The sequence below is a fragment of the Botryllus schlosseri genome, chromosome 5 (genome assembly GCF_051294905.1).
Source record: "Botryllus schlosseri isolate E-star chromosome 5, Bs_hap1, whole genome shotgun sequence".
Lineage (NCBI taxonomy): Eukaryota > Metazoa > Chordata > Ascidiacea > Stolidobranchia > Styelidae > Botryllus > Botryllus schlosseri.
This window is the reverse complement of record NC_137240.1, coordinates 7,895,251-7,923,237: the sequence shown is the minus strand read 5'-3', so window position 1 is coordinate 7,923,237 and position 27,987 is coordinate 7,895,251. Positions and strand designations below refer to the sequence as shown.

At 40.5% G+C, this 27,987-nt stretch overlaps 2 protein-coding genes across 4 annotated transcripts; one reads left to right on the top strand and one right to left on the bottom strand.

Moving 5' to 3' along the window:
• The first annotated feature begins 357 nt into the window (after positions 1–357).
• On the top strand, positions 358–5,573 carry LOC145438868 (L-lactate dehydrogenase A chain-like). The gene is made up of 7 exons (XM_080316239.1): positions 358–559; positions 628–745; positions 814–987; positions 1,261–1,434; positions 4,838–4,955; positions 5,136–5,259; positions 5,319–5,573. Exons 1-7 carry the CDS (start codon positions 416–418, stop codon positions 5,496–5,498), a joined length of 1,032 nt encoding a protein of 343 aa, XP_080172365.1. The 5' UTR covers positions 358–415; the 3' UTR covers positions 5,499–5,573.
• Positions 5,574–12,709: 7,136 nt separating this feature from the next.
• Positions 12,710–27,777, bottom strand: LOC145438865 (ATP-dependent DNA helicase Q1-like). 3 transcript variants are annotated; one of them, XM_080316235.1, is made up of 14 exons: positions 27,651–27,777; positions 25,087–25,278; positions 24,751–24,927; positions 23,719–23,825; positions 23,319–23,426; positions 22,901–22,991; positions 21,173–21,252; positions 20,677–20,845; positions 20,067–20,215; positions 16,058–16,159; positions 15,840–15,994; positions 15,695–15,783; positions 14,899–15,115; positions 12,713–13,768 (listed from the first exon to the last, which is right to left on the bottom strand). In XM_080316235.1, the coding sequence occupies exons 2-14, from the start codon at positions 25,241–25,243 to the stop codon at positions 13,411–13,413; spliced, it is 1,959 nt and encodes a 652-aa protein (XP_080172361.1). In that variant the 5' UTR covers positions 25,244–25,278; positions 27,651–27,777; the 3' UTR covers positions 12,713–13,410. The 3 variants fall into 3 exon arrangements, with proteins under 3 accessions (XP_080172362.1, XP_080172361.1, XP_080172360.1); XM_080316234.1 differs by lacking the exon at positions 27,651–27,777 and adding an exon at positions 25,457–25,613 and having other exon boundaries at positions 12,714–13,768; XM_080316236.1 differs by lacking the exons at positions 23,319–23,426; positions 27,651–27,777 and adding an exon at positions 25,457–25,613 and having other exon boundaries at positions 12,710–13,768.
• Between the last annotated feature and the right edge of the window lie 210 nt (positions 27,778–27,987).

Genomic DNA, 27,987 nt, shown 5'->3' with positions numbered 1-27,987 from the left:
TTGATAAAACGTGAAAGTGCAGACCCGAAATGAGCAGAAAATTGTCAATTTTCAAAGTGACGTAACTTTTGACCCCTAAGTCGAATTTTCATAAAATAAAGTTCATCCTGTTTGGAATTAGCTCATCTGTGCGTGTACCAATTTCAGGAGATTTGGAGAGGTAGTGGTGGGAACATCGGTTGTCTGTGCAGGGAATTGCCCACACAGAACGCGAACGTGAGCCTCACGCTCGCACCATCCCTATTATTTCCTGCAGAAATCGATCTTAGGTTGCGAGTGCGTTATCGTTTACGAAATTCGATCCGTTAATTTCCGGCATCTCATGCTGGTTGTCGCTCCTGTATCACGGTCGCAAAGTGGATTCTTATTTCATTCCCCTTTACCTGAGCTCGTTGCAGCATTCCTGTTTTTGGATATGACGTCGTCGGGTGATGATTTACTGAAACAATCTCTTTTCACTCAAGTAGGGCCAGATTGTGATAAATATGGTCCCCGTAAAATCACAATTATTGGCGCCGGAAAGGTGGGGATGGCGTGCGGAATAAGCATACTATTGAAGGTAATTAAATTTGATTTCTGTTGGTTATTATGCGCAATTATATTTATTCTTACAATGCGTGCCTGCAGTGCCAATGCACAGATTTGGTCTTCGTTAGTGTTACCAAAGAAAAACTGCGAGGAGAGGTGTTGGATCTCCAACATGGAAGCTTATTTTTGGAAAATATCAAGATCCACGAAGGCGATGGTAAGTTAACTAAGTTTGATGAGATGTTTTCAATAACGGCGGATTTTGTTAACCTTGCTATTGCTCAGATTATTCGGTAACTACCGGAAGTTCAGTCGTCATCATAACTGCCGGTGAACGCCAGCATCCCGATGACCCGCGATTGAGGTTGGCTCAAAGAAATTTAAATATCTACGAGAAAATCGTACCGGAGATTGCAAGACACAGTCCAAACGCTATCCTCATTGTAGTTACTAACCCAGGTACAAACGTAGAATTTTAGCAATGATACGCAACGCGCGATACAGAACTTTGAGCTGATACCAATGTTGTCATCTTGCCGATATGACATAGTTGACATTGAAGCATATGTTTCTTTTTCGGATATTTCTAATTCAACATTGTTAAAGTATCCGCGATATAATGCAACTAACATTCTTGACTCATAAGTCAGCGACATAGCCCATATTTTATGATCAACAATGTTATAGTAGTAGGCCTACTCTCATATCAAAGTTTTGCTAAAACTTTTTCAGTCGACGTCATGACCTATGTGGCGTGGAAGTTGTCGAAATTTCCAAGACATCGAGTAATTGGTTCCGGTACCAACTTGGATTCGTCCCGATTTCGTCATTTAATCGCAGAACGGTTGAAAGTATCTCCAACAAGTGTGCATGGATGGATCGCTGGTGAACATGGAGATTCCAGTGGTATGGGACATGATATTTATTCACGATCCAATCTTAACAATTTCCACCAAGTATACTCGAGAGCTGTCAGCACTCGGTGGAAATAAGCAAGCATTTTTCGTAGTATTCTGCCATCTCCTATATTCAATTAAAATGATATGGTTAGGTATGGTTCATTTGTTTCAGGCAGGGACAGTGGCGGCTCGTGACAATATCGGGTGGTGGGGCAAGGGGTGCATGCGATTTTAATCATCTAAATTACGTCCCAATAGGGCATTACGACGTGAAAATGTGACTTCGTGGTGGTACACACAACACAGTTTTTATGGTGTATAGACATTAGGCATGGTTAGGCTTACGCATTTCAAATTTTAATATTATATTCATGACAGAACTATATCAAAACCCGAAGCTTTTCGAACTGACACTCTTCAAATCATTCGGAAGAAGATATGAAGTACAGTAGTTCATATCTGCCTATTTCAACGTTTGTATCAGTAGGCGTATTGCGCGCGGCGCGATATCATACTTGCAAAATGGAATACCAATAATGACAACGCTGAGAATCCTAAGCACATCTATTAACTCATCGAGCCCATATCTATACACATCCCGATTCTAAGAGAAGTCTCGATGCGTTTTAGTGTGCCGAAACCACGCTTGGATTCTACGGATGAAATCGTATTAAAAAACAGCTATTTTCTGCAGCAAAGTTGATAGAAAGCGATTTTTCAACTATGGGAATTTTGAAAGTTCACCAGTGTTTACTACTTCGGAAAAATATGTATTGGAATATAAGACAGTCAACTCTAGCCGATGCCGACCATCGGGTAATATAGAGACACCGTTTGCAGTATAGACCATATGCTTCAGATCACGTTACCCAATTTTGTTCAAACTAGATCAGCGGTTCCCAACCTGGGGGGTACGCCCCCTTGGAGTGGGGGGGGGGCGTGAAAGCTCGGAAAGGGGGCGCGAAGAAGCGGTCAACTAAAAAAGTGTTTCTCTATATATACACCGAGCTTCATATTTTTTAATTCTCTCATCAACAGTTATAATCTTCCACGCCATTAAAAAGTCTTCTATGCCATCAAACATTCTGTTGAGGTTGGTAGCATCCCGGTTGGATTTTGTGATATGACGATAAGGAGGCGCGAAATTTTTCACTATCATAAAGGGGGCGAGTCTAAAAAAAGGTTGGGAACCGCTGAAATAGATACACTGTCTCTGGCACCGGCAGTGTAAAAGTGTATAACAAGGCGTCCTCATCCTCGCTTATATCTCAGCTACTTATTTTTATCGAAATATGTCGGAGTAAGAGTGTAATATGTAAGAGATAGTGCACCTTCCTCCCGCGTACGATTAGATCAATGGACAATTTCTAGGCTGATAAGGACCGAGTCTCTTTACCTCAAATCATTGCTCCAAGTCTAAAGCAGTGGTTCCCAACCTTTTTTAGGCACGTCCCCTTTATGATAGTGAAAATTTTCTCGTCCCACTTATCATCATATCACAAAATCCACACGGAATGCTAGCAACCTCAACATAATGTTTGATGGCATAGAAGGTTATGGCTGTAGAGTGTAGATGGGAAAATTAAAAAATATGAAATTCAGTCAATATATAGAGAAACAGGCGTAAATTGAAGGTGAATCTGGTAAAGCGCGATTTTTTTTTTCAGTTGACCGCTTCTTCGCGCCACCCTTCAGATGCTTTCACGCTCCCCAAGGCGGGTGCGCCGCCAGGTTGGGAACCACTGGTCTAAAGGAAACTGCATAAACGGCGTACCGAGCAGAAATTAAACAGACCAACACCGAATTGTACGTAAAATTTACTGAGGAATAGGCTGATCAAGTGATCAGCTGTTAGCCGTCATCGAAAACGAAATATCGAGCTTGACAGGGGTTGTAAACAAATGGCTTAAGGCCACAATTTCACGGTGAAATTGACATTTGAGAATATAAAATTAAAGAAAATATTTGAATGCAAACTGAGAATGTTAGTAAACTGTTTCATGATATTATCATCTCATCACCAATCTTAGTAGGCCTATGGAACACAGTTAGGTATGCTAGGTGTCAGATATCGGCGCGCATTTCTTCCATACGATCGACCTCGATAATACAATCACGGCCCTAATCATTGAGTGTCAACCTTGAGACTTGGCACAGTCTTCGATACTGAAATCAAGACATACCGTGCTAAAGCTCATGACAGATCTAGGTAAGGAGCATCGTTAAAATCTTTAGAGACCAATACAGGCTTTGCGTAAAATCTGTTAGTGATAAATGACTTAGGAAATGACATTACCATTAACATAGTTCATTGACAAACTTCAAACTTGGTACAGCGTTCGTTTGATACTAACGTTAAGACTTACCGTGCCAAATGTCATGACCGATCTCGGTATGGCACATCATCCAAATCAATGGAGACCAATTCCGGATTTTGAGTAAAATCTGTTTGCGATACATGACGGATCAGCACACACTCAACTACGGAAACGGAATTACTACCCTAATCTTTAAGTAGCAACCCTGAAACTTATTGGGGCAGTGTTAAATACCACCATCACGAGATAACACACCAAGTTTCATGAATTATCATGGTGTGAAACACCAGGAAAGATCGACTCAACGCATATGACGGTAACCGAGTTCAGATATAGACGCGATTGTTAGGCCTATATCACACCTTAGCGGCAACAAGGCAATGTTGCCCTACTTGCTCGGTAATTTTATGAAGAGGACAGAGTAAATCACCGTTTCGTTATTGTGCTCGGCTTTGAGAGAATTGGCAGTGAAAGCTTGTTTTGAGCGCTACCGGAGCATGCCCCGCCGCTAGGCATTCGCATAGCGAAAACAGAAGATAATTCGATTTTCGCAGAGACGTCGCTATATATGGTAATTTACAAGCGAAAGCACGAGAAGAATGCGATTTTCGTTGTGATTTCGGTATATAGATTGCTGTGCGTCTATAAATGATCAATAATTGTTATCGAACAGAATTTTAGGTTGGGTAATGCCCCAGTTGCCCTATTGGACGAGCCGCCACTGGGCAGGGACCATCGATATCCTACTCTACTGGTGTCGATTTTGTTTCATTTTCAATCCATAATTGTGAAAATTTTGTCAACTACCAAGTAGATTATAGTCATCGGTGCAAAGTGTTTTGCGCCTTTTTCCCAGCAGAAATAATACATAGTATCTTTTCGCGCCTGGGAAATAGTTGTGTGCTATCAGCCATTGTGCATTGATCGCGAAGCATGAAGTGTAGGAACAGTCTGAAGTTATCGTCGAGCAACTGATTTTGAAGCTATTGAATTTACGCTTGCTGGAAGAAATGATCGACTTCTCTTGAATATTAAATGTACATCCACAGTTTTGTCCAACGTGGATCTCATTCCTACAATCATTATTACTAGTCCCAATCTGGAGCAGCGTGAATATAAGTGGAAAAAGACTTTCAACAATCCATACAAAAATAGGGCAGAAAGGTGGCCCTGAAGGTTGGGACGCGATACACCAGCAGGTCATCGATGGGTGAGCTTTGCATAAGTTATATTCTAATGCGATATTAGGCCTACATATTTTTATAACTTGTTAAGAATTCATCTCCGATTTACATCTAGATGTATGTATTCTGCTCTTTCGAAATGCTGATCCACTTCAACCAAACCTGCTTGTCTTTCTGATTTCAAGTTTATGGAATTCTTTTCTCAGAGCCCGTGATGTCGTCAAACTGAAGGGATACACTAATTGGGCAATAGGGCTTAGCTGTTCTGCAATTTTGTCATCTATAATTTTTCACAAACAGAGCATTCATCCAGTATCCTGCTTTGTGAAGGTGAGCTCAGTAAAATACCATCAAGTATGTCGAACCTCCAAACTTTTGCCTGATTTCAGGGTCAATACGGTATTACCGAAGACGTTTGCTTATCACTGCCATGCGTTTTGAATTCGAACGGTGTGGACTCCATCGTCAATGTGGATTTAACAGAAAAGGAGACGAAGATGCTTCAAAGAAGCGCTTGCGCAATCGCAGATGTACAAAGAGGACTAAGCTGGAAACATGCACACGATTAAAAATCATTCCTGATACCAGCATTGCCTGTTCGTCAATCTATTCTATATTGACAATATATATTGTTTAAACTGGTATTTGTGGTAATATGTACAATTGTACATGTACACTGTACGTATGAGAAGAGATCTTGATTACGTTTACTCCAAACATAGAAGTTGGAGTTCTCCAAAGGTGAAACAATAGTGATCACGTTGAATCCTGCGATTTATATATGTAGCCTACACCCGACCTAGGATACACTACTTCTAAAGTATGGCAAAATCAAGCTGCTGGGGCCTTCGCCGTTAGTCGTATTGGCTCATTAACCCGCCCGCGTGTGCTGCAAATTGGTTATGTGATTATCAAAAAAATGTCATCATTTAACGGCTTAGCCGCTTTGTTAATAGCGGCTGGGGATGATGTGAACCCCTGAAAGGTTCAGGTTCTTGTGAACGCGAACCTTTTTGAAGGCTCTGTTTGAACACGAACGTGAACCTATGACGTCAAGTGACGTCATATTGCTAATTCTAACCCTACATTTCAGTAAAGTGATCTATATTAATGTGTACAATTGTACACAAAACCTGGCGAAGACTAGAGGGTCACATAATGTAGGCTTACCATACGTCCTCTTTTAAGAGGATTTGTCCTCTTTTTTGACTTTTTTGAAAGTGTCCTCGGAGGACTCCCTTTTGTCCTCTTTTTTTAGATTTTGTCCTCTTTTTTGAAAATTTAGGTCAGATTTAGAGGAAATTGCGAGTGATATGCCGCAAATTAGCACAGAAGTTAAGCACCGGCGGGCATTTCGGAGTGAAAAACGGTGATCTTAGCTCTGAGCGAAAAGATGACCTTTTTTTTTAGTCATCCACCTGGCAATGTTGAGAGAAAAACGGTATTTTGAGCTCTGAGCGGAAGTGATGACATTTTTTTTTATTTTTTTTATTTTTTAGTCAACCGATCACGAAGTGGGAAAAATTTACCGGTTTTTGAGAATTCTTCTCCGGTTTTGCATGTCTGAACTTTCTAAAAAAGTGTCCTCTTTTTAGATTTCCAAAATATGGTAAGCCTACATAATGCCACAATGCTGAAGTACATACTGACTTTTTAAACGTCGCCACATGTATCAACTGGGGCAATCTAATGATATAATAATCCCATAAAAGCATTCTTCCGTCGCTTTGCCAACAATTTCGACGAGGACTTGCAAGGGAATATAAGCTTACGCATTCACGGTCTAGACCAGACAGGACAATGTATTCGGCGTCTAAGTGTTGCTACGTTGATATTAAGAAGAGTGTAAAACGGGTCGAATGAACATATGAAATCGAGATGGACCCCTTATGCTAGCTACATTTTTTTACTTCAAACAATAATATCAATTTCATTGATTGGTTGAATAAACATCATTCACTGACTACCTACATGTAGCGTATTTCGATCTTGATGTTGTGTAAGAGTTACTAAATATTCCAGAAGAGAAAGCTGGAAATTTTGCGCAAACGTTTGTAACAAAGCAGGTAAAATGTTTGAGATTGTCAAGGTGCATACTCGTCTAGTGTTGATTTTTTATGCTGCCAGCGCAATGCATATAGTGGCTCGCAGTTGAATAGGAATAGATTTCAACCAAATATGGTAAAACGACGTGAAGAAAGTTTAATATATGAAAAAGGTTCACAGTGCAGAACCTACCAAGATTCGTTTGTGAATGTGAACCTCTAAATTTTCGAGGTTCACACACAAAACGCGAACGTGCACCTCACGTTCACACCATCCCTAGTTGAAAGAGTGGGAACTGGAAATCGGCGTGCTCGAGACGTAATATATCACAATAAATGTTAATGTTCAAAACGTCGCAGAAAGATTTCAAGTCACGGACTTTATTGGTGGAAAACCGGGAGTCAAATGATATTCTTAAACTTGTAGATCGTCGCTACTTTCAAAATAACCAACGGTAGCGAGCAGATATTAGACTAAATAACAACAAAATTTGTTCAACTCGAAACCGAGTTTTTATAAGTTGGTCGACCTGATAATATCCTGCTAGTGTTACAGGAAGCCTGAACATAGTCTATAAAACCCATTGTCGAAATGGAGATGCGTAATCAGACTTTTTATTAAATATTTTATTATAATTCTAAAAAAATAGAAGCAGGCTTGAGAAGAGAATTGTAGGAAAGGCATTACGCGCAACGACGCATCCCAAACTTGATTCACTGACGGATATGACCAATCACAATTGCATATTCATTTTTGCCATGCAAATTCTAGACCAGTAGTGGTTCTCAACCTTTTTCGCCTCGCGGACCGGTCAAATTTCAAAAAATGTCTGGCGGACCGGTGAACTGTCAAAATTGAAATGAAGCCAAAATGTAAAGTATGCAATCGTTTTTTTGCAATTATATGATGCTAGAGCAGTGGTCGGGAACCTTTTTCGTCCGAAGAGCCATATTGACCCTATATTTTCCATTTTGACTCCCAAAGAGCCATACATGTCAATCAACTATTACGTCACAATTGAAAAATCGTGACGTCATGGTAGCACAAATTCGAAATCAATACATGGAATTCGTCGTTTGCAACTATTTCCTCGGTAAAAACTCGTACTAATCATGCTGATCGTCTTATTTGAGTAATCTGTATACCAAACTTGAGTTACACAGATCTTTTGCAAGTTATATATTTTTAATCGTTGCACTGAGTGGCCTGTGATATTTTTCGAAGCTCAAGACAATTAACACTTAGAATTCCAACAGAAGTAGACAACAGTAAAAGTATGAATATACTTTACACGCTTTTGACAGTTAATACATATTTTGGTGTTGCATGTTATTCCTGATGGCTTTGTAATCTGGTTGATAATTTATGTTCATACAAAATTTGAGACTTTATTCAGTTATACGAGATCGTAGGTTCGTCTTGATGCGAGGATCCATTGAGGACATGCGTAAAGTGGAGCCAAACATGATCACTATACAGCAGTATACATACACACTGTGATGTGTCAGTGACATGGGGTCAGTGGAGGCACTACTAGATTTTGAACATTTTTACTACCAAATTGTTCAAAAATAAAGCGCGAAAGGAGAGGTAAAGCATATGTGAGGCACGACCGGGCCATGCCTTACCTGTGATAGCGCAATTCGTCGTAAATATCTTAGAATTTAACTGATATTAATCGAATGTAATTGTCGCAATGATTTCCATTCGATTTCTCAATTCTCAGAGTATTCGGTGGTTTTGTTTGTTTGTTTTTTTGGGGTATTCATGGTGTTTATCGACTACTATGGTCATTTACACCAGGCCGATATTCTTCTTATATTCCGTTACTGCCGACTTATAGCACGGCCCACCTCTAGGCTTTTTGTAAGACACCGCTGACGCGGATGAGGTGGCGAGGAGGAGCCTAGGTAAACCTCCAACACTGAGGTGTCGTAATTCGTAAGTCGACCTCGGTCGGACTCGAACCCGCACCCATTGGTGTTGCAGCCGCGGATTATACCACTGCGCTATCTCGCCACGAGAGTATTCGGTGGGAACATAAGGTTGCGCCACGCCTATATTTTAACAGCGACTACAAAGCTACGTTATCAATCAATAACGTGGATCGATATGGCGTTGTTTGTAATTTGAATTTGTACTTCCACCCACGACAGTTTATTTCTCGCCGTAGATCAGGAAGAAAATGTGTATTTGAAAACTGCATTGTGATACAGGCGCCGACATGTCTCAGTCTCTTTGATCAATCAACGTATCGTGCAATCCATGATTTCGTGGCGGGTATATCGAAATCCGGAGTGATATTGTTTGCATGCGATACAGCAGCTTAAATTTGAGGATTTTGAAAAGCGGGCCCGAACCCCAAACACGCAACTGTATAAACATCTCAAAGACAAGAAGAATTATGCTGGTGGTGCTGAAGATTTAATAACAAGTTGCTGCAGTTTTGATAAATTAAGCACAAAAACAGAAATTTCGAAAAGAGCCATATCTTATGCCGAAAAGAGCCATATATGGCTCGCGAGCCATAGGTTCCCGATCACTGTGCTAGAGAGTGACCTTTCGAGGGTTTTGATCGCTTCAAATTATTATAATCATGATGGCAAACATGTGATTTTATGGTAGTGAGTCTGCCGAGTCGAGGTAAAATTGCCTTGTCCAGATAAACGTGCTACCGCCGAGAGTCGTTTAGTCTTTCGCGCCGAAGGCCGTGGGTTTAAACGCCCACGCCAACTCCAATAATATTCTTCTCTTTGACAATATCAAGAGAAGAAGCGTATCGGAGTCGAACCAAGCACCTTGTCGTGCTACCTTGCTCACTGCCACCAGACGCCGGCTACTCTAGCAACTACGAATACAATGCGTGCCGCAAGAAAACACATTACAGCAGCTATAGCGGCCATCCGCAAATCCGGGCCGAAAAAGCACTTCGTCAGCCCACCCCAAAAAACGTTGGTCTTGGGGGCCCCACAGGGAGATAAGCCAAACTTCCGGGGGGCTTCGCCCCAAGACCCTACACTTGGGTGGTTGTTTTGACCTGTAGGCTACTTGTGATCACATCTATTGTACTCAGCGTAAGCAGAGAGTTTAACTATAGCTTATTGTGGTTTGCATGCGTTGTATGTGCACCGTGACCTGCGAGAGGCACTGGTGTGGGGAGAAGTGGAGAACGTGAGAGCGGCGGCGGTGGTATGTCGGACGAAGTTTGCCTGTACTGATTCTGTTAATACAATTACTATCTACACTTATCGCGACAACAGGGAAAATTTTCGATCATTCACGACTGGCGCGGTTTTCCTGCGGTCGAATTTTCGGAGTCCCATATGTTAGGCTTACCATATTTCGGAAATGAAAAAAGAGGACACTTTTTCAGAAATTTCAGACAAGCAAAACTGGAGAAGAATTCTCAAAAACAGGTAAATTTCACCCGCTTCATGATCGGATGACTAAAAAAAAAAAAAAAAAAAAAAAAAAAAAGGTCATCACTTCCGCTCAGTGCTCAAAAACACGTTTTTCACTCCACGTTGCGCTAATTTGCGGCATATCACTCGCGATTTCCTCTAAATATGACCTAAATTTTCAAAAAGGAGGACAAAATCTCAAAAAAGAGGACAAAAGGGCGTCCTCCGAGGACACTTTCAAAAAAGTCAAAAAAGAGGACAAATCCTCTTAAAAGAGGACGTATGGTAAGCCTACCATATGTTAACCTAAACTTCATTATGTGTGGATACGTCGTATTGCGGTAATGGCTGACGCCGAAATGCCTACAAATTATGCGTATTTCTCGGAGAAGGGCACCTAATAAGCAAGACATTTAGGGACACTAAATCGTGCAAAGCCCGAAAATAAATTGAAAAAAGTTTCACATAAAACGCTATGATTTATGTCCATTTCCGAAATAATTTTGGGCCCTTTTCAAGCTCGGCCCCTCTCCAATTGGGCGGTTTGGGGTGCCCCAATTACGGTCCAGCACAAAATAAATGAATCGAAAACCAATGATCTCACTGCGCTGTTTAGCGATGAGTGAGCTCGTATCTGTTCTGTATTTGTCGCTCGCGTGTCGTCAAATGAAACGTCTTGAACTTGAAGTCAAACCGAACATGATTCCAGCCCTAATGTTACCTCACGAAGTTTTGAATCAGTTTAAAATTAGATGTTTTATTTATTTTATCAAAGGACAAGCCTTCAACATTGCATCTTGAAATTAAAGTATAAAATTGTAATATAATCGCGGACCGGCAGAAATGTCGTCGCGGACCGGCGGTTGAGAACCACTGTTCTAGACCAGTGCTCTTCAACCGGGGTGGTCGTACACCCTAGGGTGTACCAGAATTCGCAAAGGGTGTACCACTCGGATGGGGTGTACAGGGGTGTACCAGATCCGAGTAACAATGAGCCGATGGCTAGCTATCACAAATGCCGGTTTATAGGTCAGTACAGACAGGTTGACGCACAGGTTAACAAGCAATATGGTACAATGTTATCTCAAGTGTAATACTGTACACCGCTTGATTGTGATGTCATAAGCAAATATTTCTTCTATTCATTTAGCCGTCGGCAATAGACCAATGGTTCCGTTTGGTGTTGTAAAGTATGCAGTTAACAAACATGTGTTCAGCTAGTCATTTGTATTTTATTGATTTGTGAGGAAACCGCCGCGATAGCTCAGACTTTTTGAATCCGTGCTTCCTACCCGACGCTAATAAATACCGCAATGCACATAAATGAAGTGACGTAGCTAGCGAGGGTCGAAACAGCTTCCATATTGAAATCGAAACCCTTTTGTTTTAAAATGCCAATTGTATGTCCAATCTTTCGCCATACATTTGCAATTTAGTATTTTGTTATAAGTGATGTAAATTAGCGACAACAGACTGTATATAGCGGCATACGATCTGAGGTTACTGACATCTCTTGCAGCCCTTGTGCTACTATCGACTGTGTGTGGTGTGTGGCAGGCCTGATGCGCAGTAGGCTGGTGCGCCTGCTATCATCGCTGATCTGAATTACCGCTTCTGCAGCAGTAGCTTTACCTACTCTCCCCCCAATACTGTTACATTTAGGTTGATTATCGTTCGTTATATCATGCTGTTTTTGCTCTGACACGAAATAAATTCCAATTTGCGTAGGGTTACCATACGTCCTCTTTTAAGAGGATTTGTCCTCTTTTTTGACATTTTTGAAAGTGTCCTCGGAGGACGCCCTTTTGTCTTCTTTTTTTGAGATTTTGTCCTCGTTTTTGAAAATTTAGGTCAGATTTAGAGCAAATTGATATGCAGTAAATCAGCACAGAAGTAACGCTCCGGCGGGTATTTCGGAGTGAAAAACTGTGAATTTAGCTCTGAGTGAAAAGTTGACCTTTTTGTTATTCATCCACCTAGCAATGCGGAGAGAAAACGATATTTTGAGCTCTGAGCGGAAAGATGACCTTTTTTTTAGTCAATTGATCACCAAGTGGGAAAAAATTCACCGGTTTTTTAGAATTCTTCTCCGGTTTTGCAAATCTCAAATTTCTGAAAAAGTGTCCTGTTTTTAGATTTTCAAAATATGGTAAGCCTAAATTTGCGTGGCGGGCTGCCTAACTGGCTGCAAAAAGACTCTGTGACCAAATACTATTTTATTCAAATCCAATTTTTTTTGACGGCAATACCTTCGCTTCTACTGGTCGGAATTGAACCAAATTTGATGAACATAGTTTGTATAGACAACCTAATACTTTCATGGGGTGAACAGAAAAATTTCAAATTTTTCGTTATTTATTTTTGTATAGTAAGTAGAAACTTTCCTCTCCCGTAGCAAGGCGGCTACTAGTTGGAATTGAACCAAATTTGGTGTGTAGGCTTAAGTTAGGTAACCTAACAATTTTATCAAGTAGCCAGTACGATTTGAGAAAAATAGTCATGTTTGAAGACCCATAATGAACAGGGGTGTACGAGTTTTGAGCAAACCTTAAAAGGGTGTACCACGTCGAAAAAGGTTGAAGAGCACTGTTCTAGACTATGATAGTTTTGATTGCTATTGAACGAAGCGATCAAAATGAGGAATATCGATATATATGCACGGATGGGTTTCGAGAATAAATAGTTCATCCATCACACAGATGCCTATTTTTATGCCACATGGCATCGCACAGTTGCATGCGGCAATTTATGATTGTCTGTTCTCTCCATTTGTATGTTTAACTTTGAAATCACAATATGCCACGGCCGGTGCAAAAACAGTGGTTTTAGTGACGGATGGTAATATGAGCTTGCCGAAGCAGTTGCAAACCTTTGTGAATCATTGCAAGCTAGCATACCAAACCCGAAAAACCATGAAAGGTGCAAATAATTTGCAAAAAACACCGAAACAAAACAAATGCGAATCGGTAAGTGACGAACGCTTGGTACAGTGGCTGCACGGAATAGAAGAGATTTGGAGACAAATATTCAAGTCTCACACAAAATCATCATCGCTATCTTCCACTACTATGGGAGAAGATTCGTTTTGACATTCCCTGGTCAAATCGATGCTATCGCTATTATCCGCTGAATGTCTTCCCTTGATTTTTTTTGCGTCAGAAGAAGACGGACAGGCAGACAGACTTCGCTTTACCCCGGATGCTCGCGCTTTGCCGTTTGCCTCTGAAACCGTTTCGCAAAACTCTGCGAATGATAGTCTGAGCGAATTCGACGATATCTCCATTGATGTCTCGGGCAGGTGTACTTTTGCGTCTGATTTTGATAACAATGAGGCTCGAGGCCCGGGAAGTAGGTAGCTGATCGTGGAGTATGGCGTGAAGTGAAAGTCCTCTCTGTCGAGACAATTTTCGATTAATCGACTTTACCGAATACATGAAAATAATCCGGTGAAATGGTGGCCAGCGATACGACCATGAAGGCAGCTGGTCACCATATACGATTTACAGTCATATATAGGCCTAGGCAACATCATTTCATATATGTGCATCTATATTATATGATTTGACATATCAATGCTGTCAATCTAACTATACGGAACAAGTAACTACACTCTACTCTTGTAAATATAACAACTAACAATACAAAACGTAACAATGGTATTAAAATGAGGAAGCAAACAATCACAAATTCGGTTATGAATTCAAGAGCTGCTTTTTATAATGATACTTAAATTCGTTGGACGACAATTTTTTCACTTTGGTTGTAATCTCCCCCCCAGATTTTGGTCCTAAAAAGACGATGGATCTTTGAGCTATTGTAGACACACCCAGGATGAAAAAGTTGCTAGCAGATGCTGATCTGGTATTATAGCGATGAAAGTCTTTTTGAAGAAGAAATAGGCCTTGCAAGGCATCGGAAATATTGCTATGCATGTCTATTGTCTATGCACAAATTTGGCAATTTCTAAGGAGCACATATTAGAAACTTTCAAGATGTTGAGGGATCTGTATGCTTGCTTAACACTGTCCTGTGGCCCTAGGCGACGAATTGAGCGGATAGCTCTATTTTGCTGCACTGATAAGTCATGAAAGTATGTTTCGAAAGTTGTTCCCATGTAACTGGTGAGGATGGACGCAAAGTCTGTCTAGCATTTCAGTTTCAATCCTGTCCTAAAACACTGGACAGACACGATTTTCTAGATTATCAAAATTACGCGGCTATTGCCAGCAAGATAAATTTTATCAACAACTATCGTTTGAATAATTTATCCTCAACGTCTGAGCCTTTCAGCATCGCTCGGGCATATCACAAGATGTTGTAGAGAAATACATTACGTTTTGATGTAGCCAAACTGGAACTTTTTCCCTAGAGGCCTTAGACCAAATAAGCAACATTCAATTTCTTCCACGTGAATGTAAAACACGAATTTGCAGGCAAGGCTGAACCTTCTGCACCCCAAACCCGAGAGTACAACACGGGGATACGGTGCGCGTGTCAAAAGAGCACCAGAATTTTCACTCACTTGAGGTAATCTTTCAAAAGCATGAAAACGATGACTCTCTGCGCGCTTTCGCTTGGCAAAGCCTTCATTTCCGCATCGCTAGTTTTAAGCTTCCCTCTACCGGCGGCCGCCTCCAGCAGCTTTGCGCCAGTCAAGCGTTCGTTGGACTTCGTCGATTTCTGCAGAATTGACACCAGCTCGGTGCAGTACCGGGAAACGCTGACAGCGTTACCGGCGTCTGAAAATATGAAAGCGCAGTGTCGGTAATTCCCAAGTGAAAACGTGTGCTTATTTTAAATTTTGCTTGATCGAATGGATTTTCAAGGACTGAACTTGATCGGGTGTTGGGAATTTTGTTCTGTTTTGTATGGGAATTTTTCAAGCGATCCAAGAGTTATTCACGTCTTAGCTCCAAACACAGATTGTAAATTAGCAAAACACGAAGACGATGAATGTTCAACCCATGGTTAATGAATAATAATGTGGCGTCAGAGTGTTCATGCGGATAACTACCATTCAAATTAAACAACAATAGCAAACTAGATGGATATGGACATAAGGTCTGTTGTAAGGTCAGTTGTTTGATTAAGCCGCTACCTTGGAGTCACTGCAAATTTTCCAATTTCAAATGAATTTCAAGTCCACATATATTTTAAGTTTGTATTGTTTGATTTAATGTGAGGATGCCGATATGCATAAAGTAATTCAAAAATGGCGACTCGAGTCATCCCCAGACTGGTGTCCAGAAAAGTATTTTTGAGGTACATAATACAATTACACATTATAAGTAGGCTATATTCTACCTTTAAGTCAATACCTGAGTCACGGCAAACATCACAGCTTCGATTGCAAAGCTCCTGCGTCCACTCATTCCCGAAATGAGAAAACAAGACCGACCTTCGACATCTTGAAAAGACACCATGCATAACGGAAAACGTCTTCTCAACACGCAATAAACAAACCTCGTAGAGTTTTGACAATATTCGAGCATTTTCCTCAAATTGTGTAATCCGGTGTGTTCCGTCATCACCATCGTGCTCTGCTTGAAAATATCGGCAAAACCATAGTACAGTAAACACATCGCCGGTCTACCATCTCTGCCCGCCCTCCCAGATTCCTGTAAAGTAGGAAAATTTTATAGCACACACTGGAAACAATACATGACCGGCAAAATTATCACCTGATAATAATTCTCGATACTTTTGCTCAAAGCGAAATGGATCACGAAACGTACATCAGATTTGTTAATGCCCATTCCGAAAGCCACAGTTGCGCAAATAACCTACAACAAACAGGTAAACTTATCACAAGCTACAAAGGTTGCTATCAACTTTCTCTCACACTCATTGAGGTAAGCCCCTGCTCCCGACAATTAGTCAAAATATTCAGCGTATCATTGTTGCTACTCCAGTAGAAGTAACACTGTATATTTCTACTTAGTTATAAGTAGAAGTAGCGACTGCCAAGACAGGTCAAAATTACTTCGAGATACAGTGACTGCTTTGCTCAATAGTTATGACAATTTTACCCAAAAAGTGATGCAAGCATATCGCAAAAAAACTATTTTAAATTCCCATAATCCTCGGTAGAGAAGGTGACTAGTTTCGCCTATAAATTGTCAAATGCAAGCTGCCTGCTGAAATGCATTCTCATTTAGTAAGCAACAAGTCAAATTTTAGTGAAAGAGTCATACCTATTGCCCGTGCGCGTTCATACATTACATAAAAAGAATTTTTTTTTAGTCAATGGGCCGTATGCACCAACATGTTTTGAACCCAAACTGGAGCTCAAACAGGGGTTCAGGAGATATTTCCAAAGCACCAACACCGAAACGTCAATGATCTAGCGTTCACTCGCGCCGAATTTGATCGAAAAGTAAACAACCGCGGGAGGTTGTTTAAAACGTAGATCAGTGCTTTGGCTTGATTGTCGCTGATCGTGGTCTCCTGTTTCTCGCGACTGGTTGACTGTAAATTGGTTCATGGTGAAGACGTAGGTGCACTATTTTCTATCATTCCGTAAATTAGCAGACTTTCTAAGCTGTAGGAATAGATTTTATATGTTTCCGAACCCAGTTTCACCAATGTGAGGCCGAATGGCTTACAGTTTACAGTTGATCGGTATACCGGTATTAGCGAGTTTAGTGGTGAACCAGGAAATCCATATGCCTGCCTCAAGGTACTGGTAATGAAGATGTGATATTCTTGTCTTGCGCCTTGTAGGTTTGAATGAAAGACCTTTGGGTCAAAAATATATGGAAATTATGACCAAGTCTGACGTCTGTAGGTATACAGTGTACAGTTTTTGAAGTACCCTACGGGGTGCAATTGATGAGGCGTTTTCCCTATAAAGCTTGATATATTTCACCATCATTGAAGCTATGCCAGTACAGCCGATATTACAGTAGATTGTCATCATAGCCCAAATGACCGGGTTGGAATCCCGGTACGTTTAGCGTAATATATTTGGTGTACCAAGACGGTTTTCAGCGTCACACCTGTGCGTATTAGTAGAATCTTTGATGTACACGAGACACCGATTCCATATTGGCGAAATAGAAAGCACGTAGCTACCGGCTGCCAATGTCACGGCATGTCATGAATTGCTGAATCCTCTTATGTAACTGTTTTAAGTTCAGTATGAAGTATGAGTACGGAATTTAGTAAAATGGACCTAATACAAAACTGAAAGTAGATTTGCTTGATAATGATGTAGGTTGTCGATTGAGTAGTGGGAGCAGAAGTTGTATGGATTTGTACTAGACGTCAGGAATCGTGGTCCTGTGATTTGCGCTCGCGGTCGGCTGTAGATCGGTTGGTTTTGGAGCCGCATGTCTTGCAAATCTCTATATTATAGTAATTTTACAGGTTTTAGGTTACATGAGTGAAATATAACAACAATAAAGCGTTTCACTAATCTGGAGATTCTCGGAATAGGTCACAGTCAATGAGTACCGGCATTATCAAGTGATGTCGGCCAAGAGACCATCCTCAAAAATGTGCATAATATGCAAAAATATTATGTTGGAAGAAGACACATTTACAGATACAAAAGAAATCACCATCAAACTTAAGGTTATAGATTCCGATTTTGATGTACTTCGCAAAGAAGAGGGGCCTAACTATCCTGAGTCGTATGTCAATCGCTAGAGATTTGGGCTGAATATCATTACAAAGTTATCTGTCTGAGTCAAATTCCCCAAAAAGTAAATGACTGCAAGAATACTCTACTGGTAGGACCGAGAAATCAAGAAACCAGTCATGGAAATGTGCATAATATGACTGATTTGGAATTGAATCATGTTGGGGAAAGGTAGCCTACATCAACATGGACCACATTCATCTCGATTTCTACAATATCATCAACATGCAACTGAAGGTCATCCATTCTGATATGGATTTACTGCTCAAAGAGGCGACAAACTGCTCTGGGCCGGACGTCAATTGCTAGAGATTTGGGCTGAATATCATTACAAAGTTTGCTGTCTGTGTCAAATTCCCCAAAAAGTCAATGACTACAAGAATACTCGAGTGGTAGGACCGTGAAATCAAGAAACCAGTCATGGAAATGTGCAAATATGACCGATTTGGAATTGTACCATGTTGGGGGAATGTAGCCTACATCAACATGGACCACATTCATCTCAATTTCTACAATAGCATCAACAATTCAACTTGCAACTGAAGGTTGTCCGTTCTGATATTGAAGTACTGTGCCTGTGTAATGATGGGACTAACTACCTTGGTCCGAAAGTCAATTTCTTTAGATTTTGACTGACCGTCATTCCGAAGTTTGATGCTTGAGTCAACTCGCCAAAAATATGAATATACCACCAATCAAAATATAGTGAATGATTAGATCGACTCTGAAAAATGCTTCGGTTGGCACTATGACGAGGGATGTACCATGACAAATAATCTTTTATCTCTAGCAAGGTGCTGACAATAATGCTTGAAAGAATTCGGTATGTATAGCATGGTATTTCATCATGTCTAGCAGAAAATGTTAGGTGTGCACACTGTGCAGTACTCATGATTGAAAGAAAAGGTTTTTACTTGGATGAGTTTGTCTTTGTAGACTATTTTCATTTCATGTGTTTGGCTATCATCATAATTTATTGTGTGATGATGAAGACCAGACCCTGGAGATTCCTATTTACTCAACAAAAATGCAAATTGAAGGATTTCAGTTCTTTTCACAAACTGTTCAAGTATACAACATGATCATGAACGATGAAATAAGTCTGTCGATTTGTGTTACTTTATCAGTTGAGAATGTTGAATATATGCTGTGCAGATATGGTAGTTGGATTGGATTGTCGGGCTATTGAGAGAACACAGTAATGGTGGAATCTCGGCAAGTTTTGCGCAATTGATTAGGGGAGCACTGATGATTTCCAAGGTGACAGTAAGGTACTCCCAAGGAACTAAGTGAGCACAGGACACTCATTCCGTTCGGGTTAGATTCAAATGTGGATAAAACAACAAAGGTGACATTCTGCACTGTGAACACACAGAACAAGTTTGTGCGTGGTGAAGACAGCGGGTGAAAAGCGCCATTGGCCCCTCGATTTTTACAGACAGTGTGGTGTCAAATATATATTCATAAGCCAGGATATGGTAAATTTTCGCCCTGTCCTTCAATTTACCTCCTGGCAGGGCATCGCCAGTAAAGTCATGACTAAATTTTGGAACTCTGAAAGCATGATGGCAAGGCTAGCCATGGCATTTGATTCGAAAATGGTTACAGAAATATAGCCGGAGTTTTTTGAATGCGCTCAGCTGCTCATCATTGAAATAGACATCGCGCTAGCGACCGCTGAGTTCCACAAAAAACTTGTTTTGTTTACTATTCCGTCGGCCTTGAGTAGCTTTACAGGGTACAAATTGAGCATCTATTTACTGAACGCTAGCTCGTCTCAATGATCATCAGTTCGTCTGAACGGCGTTTAAATATTGATGGTGCATCGCGAGAAATTTTGAACTGATGTTCCGTTTGAGTTATGTTCGAGCGAACAGACGATCAGACTTGAACGTGTTCAATGTTGGTGCATACGGCCCAATATGGGGTATTTTGCTCAAGGAAAACAACTTAGACGAAAATTCAGCCCATCCTCGGTTGGCAAACACAAATCGCAACCATGCCACAAAGATAGTTATTGCGTAAGAAATATGCGGATAATTTCTAACCTCTATTTCATTTTCCAGCCACGATTTATGAACCCGGTGTCGTTGAAGGTCCTCCATTTTCGCATGATAACTGGCGGAACGTATCCCCTGTTTGTTCAGAGCAGTCGACACTTCCTCACAGTTTTTACAAGAAAAACAATAGACGATACCTAGAAGATTGAAAGGCATGTGAACACTGCCAAATTTTCGCAGAAGGCAGCTAAACAGATCATAGCTTCAACACTAAACAGGTTAAAATGTCCCTCCATGTCGTCTGATGCCAACTTAAAACACACCCATGACAAAGTGCTGACGGATTATCCAACAAAGCTGAGCAATAAGCATGCAGTTGATTCGAACCCGACTTTGTGATGTTGGCTGGATTTGGATCAGATACCGTAAGGATTTAGGACCATTTTGAAGCTGCAGTTGGACATTTTTCTTCTTCTTGAAACTTTGGAAGAAATTTGAACCATCACCTGATTTTAATTGACTTGTGTGTGCTTTAGCGACTGGTAAAATTCAGTCTGATTTCAAATACTAATTCAAATCTCCTGAAGAGTTACATTACGGTAATTGATCTATTTATTCTCAAATTCTAATTCTGTATAACGTAGCTAGGTTATCATACCGGATTGCTTCGAGAATAGCGATTTGACGATGCCCGACATGTCTTCAATAGCACCGTCGAATGAATGAGGTTTGGTTTTAACGCTGTAGAAGAGATTCTCTCTGTTCAATTTGCTTTTGAACAACATCGAGAACGGGATGTTCAGTATCTTTTTCGTGTCCAAGGTTACCTGAAATGGAAAACATGAATGGAATGCGTTAGATCTTGAAAGCATTTCGGTGGGATCGAAACTTCAGAAGGAAGGAGAGGTGCTTTGACAAATGAGAAGCAAAGGGAACTTGATTGATCAAGTTAGCACCCCCATTTTTCCTCTTATCACCATCCCTGATTGTTGATTGCTTTGCAGTGAAGCCGTGGATATCAGTTTTACGGCGAAGCCTTCAGTCCGACCAGACCAGCAATTGAACAAGAGATCTATCGAATATGAAGCTGGATGCTCAACCAAGAAGAGTATTCAAACTCGGCGAAAATGAAAAGAAAATATAGTCACATTCACCTTTTCTGTGGATGTTGCCGTCAATCCGAGTATGGGAGTGTTAGGAAATTGCGTTTTCAAAATTCCGAGGATCTTATAATCTGAATACAGCACAGTATCCCTACCAGCACATTGGTAATATTACAGGCCTACCTTTGACCGTTTAACTTCAACAAGTTGTGTAATGTGTATGTCAACGAATTCAAAAACTGTGGAATAAGTGGGCCTAGTTGTGACATTCGGGTTGGGTTGGATTCAACTTTGACGATATGAATTAAGGAATTCCATCATAAAAATTTTCATGTCAGGCATGAAGAATGGAGAATATGCCATCTAGTCACAAAAGATGGGAGGATGGATTGATTACAATTATTAGTCATCAAATCTGACGAAAGTCTGTCATCTCGTGATGGAATTCTCAAGACATCACTGCTATCTAGGCACTTTCAAAATATGTGAAGATTAATTGGGTCCTCTATGCGGTCGGCGCATGTCATTTGATCAATAACGTTATGACAACTGCGCTAGTGACTGACAGAGATAGTATTACTATTAATTGAAGCGTCATTGACCGACAGCCTATTCATTTTATAGCCTTGAGCGCATCTTGCACCGTACAGGACACCTGTGATGACTAGGGTGTTGTTTCTTTTGACATGTCAAGATTTGTCAAAACGTTGTCAAAATTGTAGCGTTAGGTCAAAATTTTTTTGACGTCTGCATTTCGTTTGTATCGTAGACTTTGCGCTGTCGGTGAACTTATCATTTGGTATTTTACAGCTTGTAGCCTATTTTATAGGCCTACCGTTGTAAACGGCTGATTGTCTTCTCATTGTAAATCATCAACGGTCAAATAAACCAACATGGTCATGGTGTTATGGTCAACGTACCGCAATATAGTAACTGAAGAAAGACTTCTTGGGCATTGCATCATTCTTATACTAAGAAACACATGATGAAAAATTGTGATGTTGACAGCATTGTCAGAATGAAGCAACACGGTGTTTCACCACTCCAGTTTTACCAGCAGTGTACGCACAACTTGAGTGTTGTCAGCTAACTGCTGCTGTTGAACGTCTTTTGCAAGTTACTTAGTAAGGACATGCACTTTCTACCCAAGAATGCAGGAAAGTGTCTCTCGTTGCACTACAAATATTTTTATTATTTCTACCATAATACATATTGCAACCACTGGAATTCTTCATAGGGCTAGATTTCGTTAAAATACTGGTTTTTTCATGTAAAAAGTTGCCTGTTTCTGAGCCAGTTTCAGGCCAAACTACTTCGTTAGGACAGCCAGTTCCAACCAGAAATGAAGATAACTGGTACAATCCCAACATTATGTGGGAAATACCTAATTTGCATACGTCAGGTCAAAATTTGGTCAAAATTCAGTTTGTGTAGGTCAAAAAAGTCAAAATTTTCGTTTATTTAGGTTTAAAAAAAACGCCCTAGTGATGACAAATTATAATACATGCAACACATGACTTTTACTTTAATTCCAAGTGACTCTCAGATAAAAGCATTTTTGCTCTCATGTATTTGCTCTTGTAGACTGAGTTATGCTTCAAGTTATAATAGATTTGAGTAACGCGTTATGACATTTTTCCGTAACGCTGGCAACTGATGATGTCTTGATAACATTAAACAGAGAGAAAACAGTGCCAAATATAGCCCAGGTAAAACTTATCGCGCACCATTTACCACCAGTCATCACACAGTTTCACACAAAATAAGATCATAACTCACCTGGTCTGAAATCGTTTCCCCATTGACTTGCGCAGTGAACTTCGTCAATCGCAATACGACTAAGATTCCCCGCTTTGTAGCATTTTTCGAGCTATGAAAGAAGAATGGTATCAGGCATGAGTTGATAGCATCGGATTTACTAAATCTAATATCACTATTTGTATTGATTTCCTCTTTTTTAGTTAAGTAACTCACATCTTCTATTTTGGATAGTTATTTGTTCATATATAGGTAGGTTCTGATACAACCACAAAATGTATTGGCTCCAGAATCTCTCACTTGTTTTAAATTCAGAGCAAGGACTTAGTCATGATTTTCAGTTCAGAAACGTGGAAATGCATTTTTTCTAGTGATAAGAATAGCATTGCCCAAACGAAACAAGTATGATGGTGGTAGTACACTATTAAATGAAACACACTTGTGCCATAAAACGTTTGCTTTTCGATATCTTCTCCGGAGTGACATAGAGAAGTTTAAATTCCGAAGTCCGCGACACCATTTGCTGATGTATCAATTTAACTTCATCCTGCCGACACAAAACGGTGATTAAGAAACACAGAATTGAAGAGCTTCTTGGAGGTACAGAACTTCAATATACAATTCAATATATTATATTCGTATTGAAATGAACCCGAATATTTTCAGCTCCCACACACACGTCATGGGCAATCGTCAGCAGCTAGTAGGCCTAGAGAATCTAAAAGAACATGGTACATCAACAATTGTATTACAAAATATGACATCACCGGCATGAGATTTCGAATAATCGGGGCGCAGAGAGCACTTGAGCTTACACGGAATTGCAGCAAGCATGATACCTTTGTCGACGTCGATGTCAGTTTCGCAGCGCAGATTCCTAAATTCTTCAATGAAATAAGCTGGTCCTCGATCAATGAAATGAGCGGAGATACGACAAGCGTCATATCTATAGCATGCAAAGAGTTAAGATCACATATTAGGTTTTAACTTATGGGAGTAATTGCGGATAGCAAACATTGACAGGGATTTAAGGACCAGTTGAAAGGCAATGGTTGGTAGGCAGCATGAGCTGGAGGATCTAAATATTTGAAGAGCTTCTTGGAGGTACAGAACTTCAATATACAATTAAATAGTATATTCATATTGAAATGAACCCGAATATTTTCGGCTGACACTCGTCAGGGGTAATCGTCAGCAACTAGTAGAGAATTGGAAAGAACATTGTATATCAACAATCGTATCACAAAATATGACGTCATGCTGGTGACGTCATATTTTGTGATACGATTGTTGATATACAATGTTCTTTCCAATTCTCTACTAGTTGCTGACGATTACCCCTGACGAGTGTCAGCCGAAAATATTCGGGTTCATTTCAATATGAATATACTATTTAATAGGATCTAAATATGTGAAAAAATGAAACGAAATAAGATACAAAGAAATTCCTATTGGTATTAGGCCTAGTACAGCGAATCTATTTCAAGGTATGAATCCAGATATATGTTGAAAGCAGAGCTGGTCAGAGTGGTAAACACGGACACTCGACTTAAAGGTAATGCTATAGGACTAAGCTTCTACTTAATTACAATTAGATGTGGAGATTTCCAAGACATGTAAAAAACTACTTGAAGTAGAAATCGGACTGTGTGAAAAGTACTCAGCTAAGTATACTGGGATTGATTTCACATAGTTGATCGCCAGTGGCTACTTTCGAAATTGCACATTAGATCATATTCTGGTAAACCAGGAATTCGTAAAATCCTGATTTGAATCCGGAAGAGATAGCAGCAACTCCCACATAACCAAAGAGGGAAACAGTCTGCCAGAGCGCACTTATTTTCAAAACATAGAAGATATAGAGTACATACTGCCTAATAAGGCCGGCGCTTGGTAACACAGACTCTTTCCTCCTCCGGTGGGCATGATTAATATGACATCTCTCTTGCTCAATGTGGCATTCATTGCTTCAAGCTGCATTGCCCGCAGCTCTACGATACCAAACTTCTCCCGTAGTGTATCTGTAAGAGTACTACTCCATGCAAAGTCTGAAATAAGAAATCAAGGACACATCAAGTAACAATCATTCAATATAAGGGGGTAGGATACAACAATCTAGAACGGTTGAGTTATTGTGGAGACAGCCAAATTGGATAAAGACGAATTAGAGTAGAAGTATGTTTCAACATAAAAACTGCGCCAATTACCAGTAGCGTCCCAGGACTTTGCAGAAATTCCGTCAGACGATGAAAATTCATAAACGTTCTCTCTTCTTTTGATCTCTGTTTCAATCTGCTCCTTCCTACTTTGCAGCCTTTCTTGCCTTTCCAGCAAATCATCAACCTTTTTTTGGATACTGGACATTGAAGCTGTGACACTGCCCAGTTCTTCTTTTAGATCTGCAATGAGAGTTGAGCTTTCCTGTACACTTTGGACAAGTAGAGCAATGTAAAATGCCAAATATCCTTAGATGGGACCCAAGGTTCATAGTTTACCATGCTCTCATGCATTGACGTACACCATGTGCACGAGCTGCTATATAATCCAGATCCTACGACAAATTCAACAAATAGTTACCTTGAAGTGAAGCCATGCCACTACTTCCAATACACCTTCCCACCAACAATTTTCAGAGCCGGCAAGTTTTTGAAGACTGCTGGTCTGGCAAATTTTGAACCGCAGTTCTGGCAGATTCCCGACTCGGCGGTAAAGTTTTTTCTTATTTTCCAAAGGTAACACTTTTGTAAAGTTCCGTTGCCACCTTTCATGTACGTCAACAGCAGAACATTACATTTTCTGCAAAATACTTTGATAGTACGCATGCTTCACAAGGCACATATCGGTGTTGAACTTCTCAGCACTTTATTAAACACAAACAATGTAATGAGTCAGCAACAGTGTATACAAAAGCAGACGCAGGTACAAAATAAATATCTCATCTTGATCTAGACCAGTGGTTCCCAACCTTTTTCGACCCATCGCCCCCAAGGTCAACACCGATCATCGCCCCCTAAATTTTGTGTACCGAAAATTGGGCTAATCGCCGGCGGGCTGACTAAAAAAAAAAGGTCAAATTTTCGGCTCGATGTTTAATTTGACGCACTTTTGTAACTAAAATTTCCATAGGTTGACTAAAAAAAAAAGGTCAGCCGTTTAAACGCGTCATCGCCCCCCCTATCGCCCCTTCGCTATTTTCGCCCCCTTTGTCCCAGTATGGAATCGGTGTCCAAGGCACGCAGGATCACGCCGACTTGGTCGCCAGTTGCACGCGGTCACGGGTCGTTGATTTCATTAAAAAAAAAAAATTAAAAAAAAAATTGAAAAAAAAAGTCAATGTTCTCAGCCACCCCAAATGCTATATTCCAGTTAGTATGTGGTATATAATGTTTTGACCTAATCCTCTAGCCGGGATCTGTTGATTACAGTCTGTTGGTAAAGTACTTGCACCTTGCCAGTTGCCAACCATTAGCATCTGATCTCCTCTCACTGGCTTAACACAGTCATTTGAAGTCAGTAACCTTGCTTGTCACGCCGCTAAGTTGACCCTGTCACGCGAAAAAAGCTTCTATCACGCAGGATTTATTTCAAAAAAAGGACGGAGATTCCAATCAGGCCTTTGTCCATTTTCACCCCCTTCTTCATTTTCGCCCCCCTAGACCGCCAAATCGCCCACGTTGGGAACCACTGATCTAGACAGAGAATGATAGAAACCAACGAAGCCAGAATGTCAAAGCTTTTAAAACATCGTTTTGCTAATGAACCTGATTGGAATCTCCGTCCTTTTTTTGAAATAACTCCTGCGTGATAGAAGCTTTTTTCGCGTGACAGAGTCAACTTTGCGGCGTGACAAGCAAGGTTACTGACTTCAAATGACTGCTTGTTGAGCCATGCAGTGACAGGAGATCAGATGCTAATGGTTAGCAACTGGTAAGGTGCAAGTACTTTACCAACAGACAGTAATCAACAGATCCTGGCTTGAAAATTAGATCAAAACATTATATACCACATACTAACTGGAATATAGCATTTGGGGGGCTGAGAACATTGACTTTTTTCAATTTTTTTTTTTTTTAATGAAATCAACGACCCTTGACGGCGTGACCGCGTGCAACTGGCGACCAAGTCGGCGTGATCCTGCGTGCCTTGGACACCGATTCCATACTGGCTAATGAACCCTTGCCTGCTTGAGCTGTAATCCACTTGCAACCGCGAACTTTGACAGTGGACTATACTATAGCAATAAACTTTTGTGGTGTTTTGAAATGATGAAAATATTAATAAAACTGATACTGATGCTACTAAAACTTACTATTAATCTGGTTAAGTCAGTGACTGCAACAAGTGCGGATAAACTCCAGCAGGCGTAATAACCAACCGACCGAGGCTGGAAGTCACGCCCAAGGCCCAAGGATACATTAATATCCGCCAACCGATTACTGTACAGTATTAGTGACTGAATATTTGAATATATGTGCACTGCTACATAGGGTTACCATACGTCCTCCTTTACCAGGTTTTTTAAAATGTCCTCCGAGGACGCCTAAATGCTTTCGCTTTTGGGAATTTGTCCTCATGAGTCATTTACAGCTTTTAGAGCTAAGATAGTGGATAGATTCGAGTGAAAATGGGCATGATGCTAAATAGGAAATTCGTGGGTCGAACGAAAGTGGCGACCTTTTTTTAGTCAGCCAACGCAAAGTGTGGAAGAAAAAAGCAGGAAAGTTGACATTTATTCTAAGTCAACCAACTACAAAGTCGGGAAGAGTTTTACCATTTCTTCAGATTATACTCCATTATTCCAAGTTTGAAAATTTTGACAAAATGTCCGCCTTTCCCGATTCCAAAATATGATAACCCTTGTTACATAAACTACAACTTGACGGATAGTATAGTTCCCTATGTCTTCCTGTGTTTCTTCATCCAACCTCAAGATCTTTGCTTTTTCACCAGTGCACTGTGCACTGCGCAGTGTGCATTGGGCAATTGCGCAATAACAAATTTCATGGATGAAGGAACACAGGGAATAATAAAATTATTCGACGCTGGCCGCAAACAACTCGGAGATCAAACAACTTCGAGATCATCTTCCACCCCACCAGAGCCAAAAT

Coding starts and splice junctions, on each gene's coding strand:
- LOC145438868 (XM_080316239.1), top strand. CDS start 416: ATGACGTCGTCGGGTGATGATTTACTGAAACAATCTCTTTTCACTCAA. Junction 560..627: donor GAATAAGCATACTATTGAAG/GTAATTAAATTT, acceptor GCGTGCCTGCAG/TGCCAATGCACAGATTTGGT. Junction 988..1,260: donor CATTGTAGTTACTAACCCAG/GTACAAACGTAG, acceptor AAACTTTTTCAG/TCGACGTCATGACCTATGTG.
- LOC145438865 (XM_080316234.1), bottom strand. Junction 15,995..16,057: donor GTATCGAGAATTATTATCAG/GTGATAATTTTG, acceptor CCTACTTTACAG/GAATCTGGGAGGGCGGGCAG. Junction 15,784..15,839: donor TATTGTCAAAACTCTACGAG/GTTTGTTTATTG, acceptor TGTCTTTTCAAG/ATGTCGAAGGTCGGTCTTGT.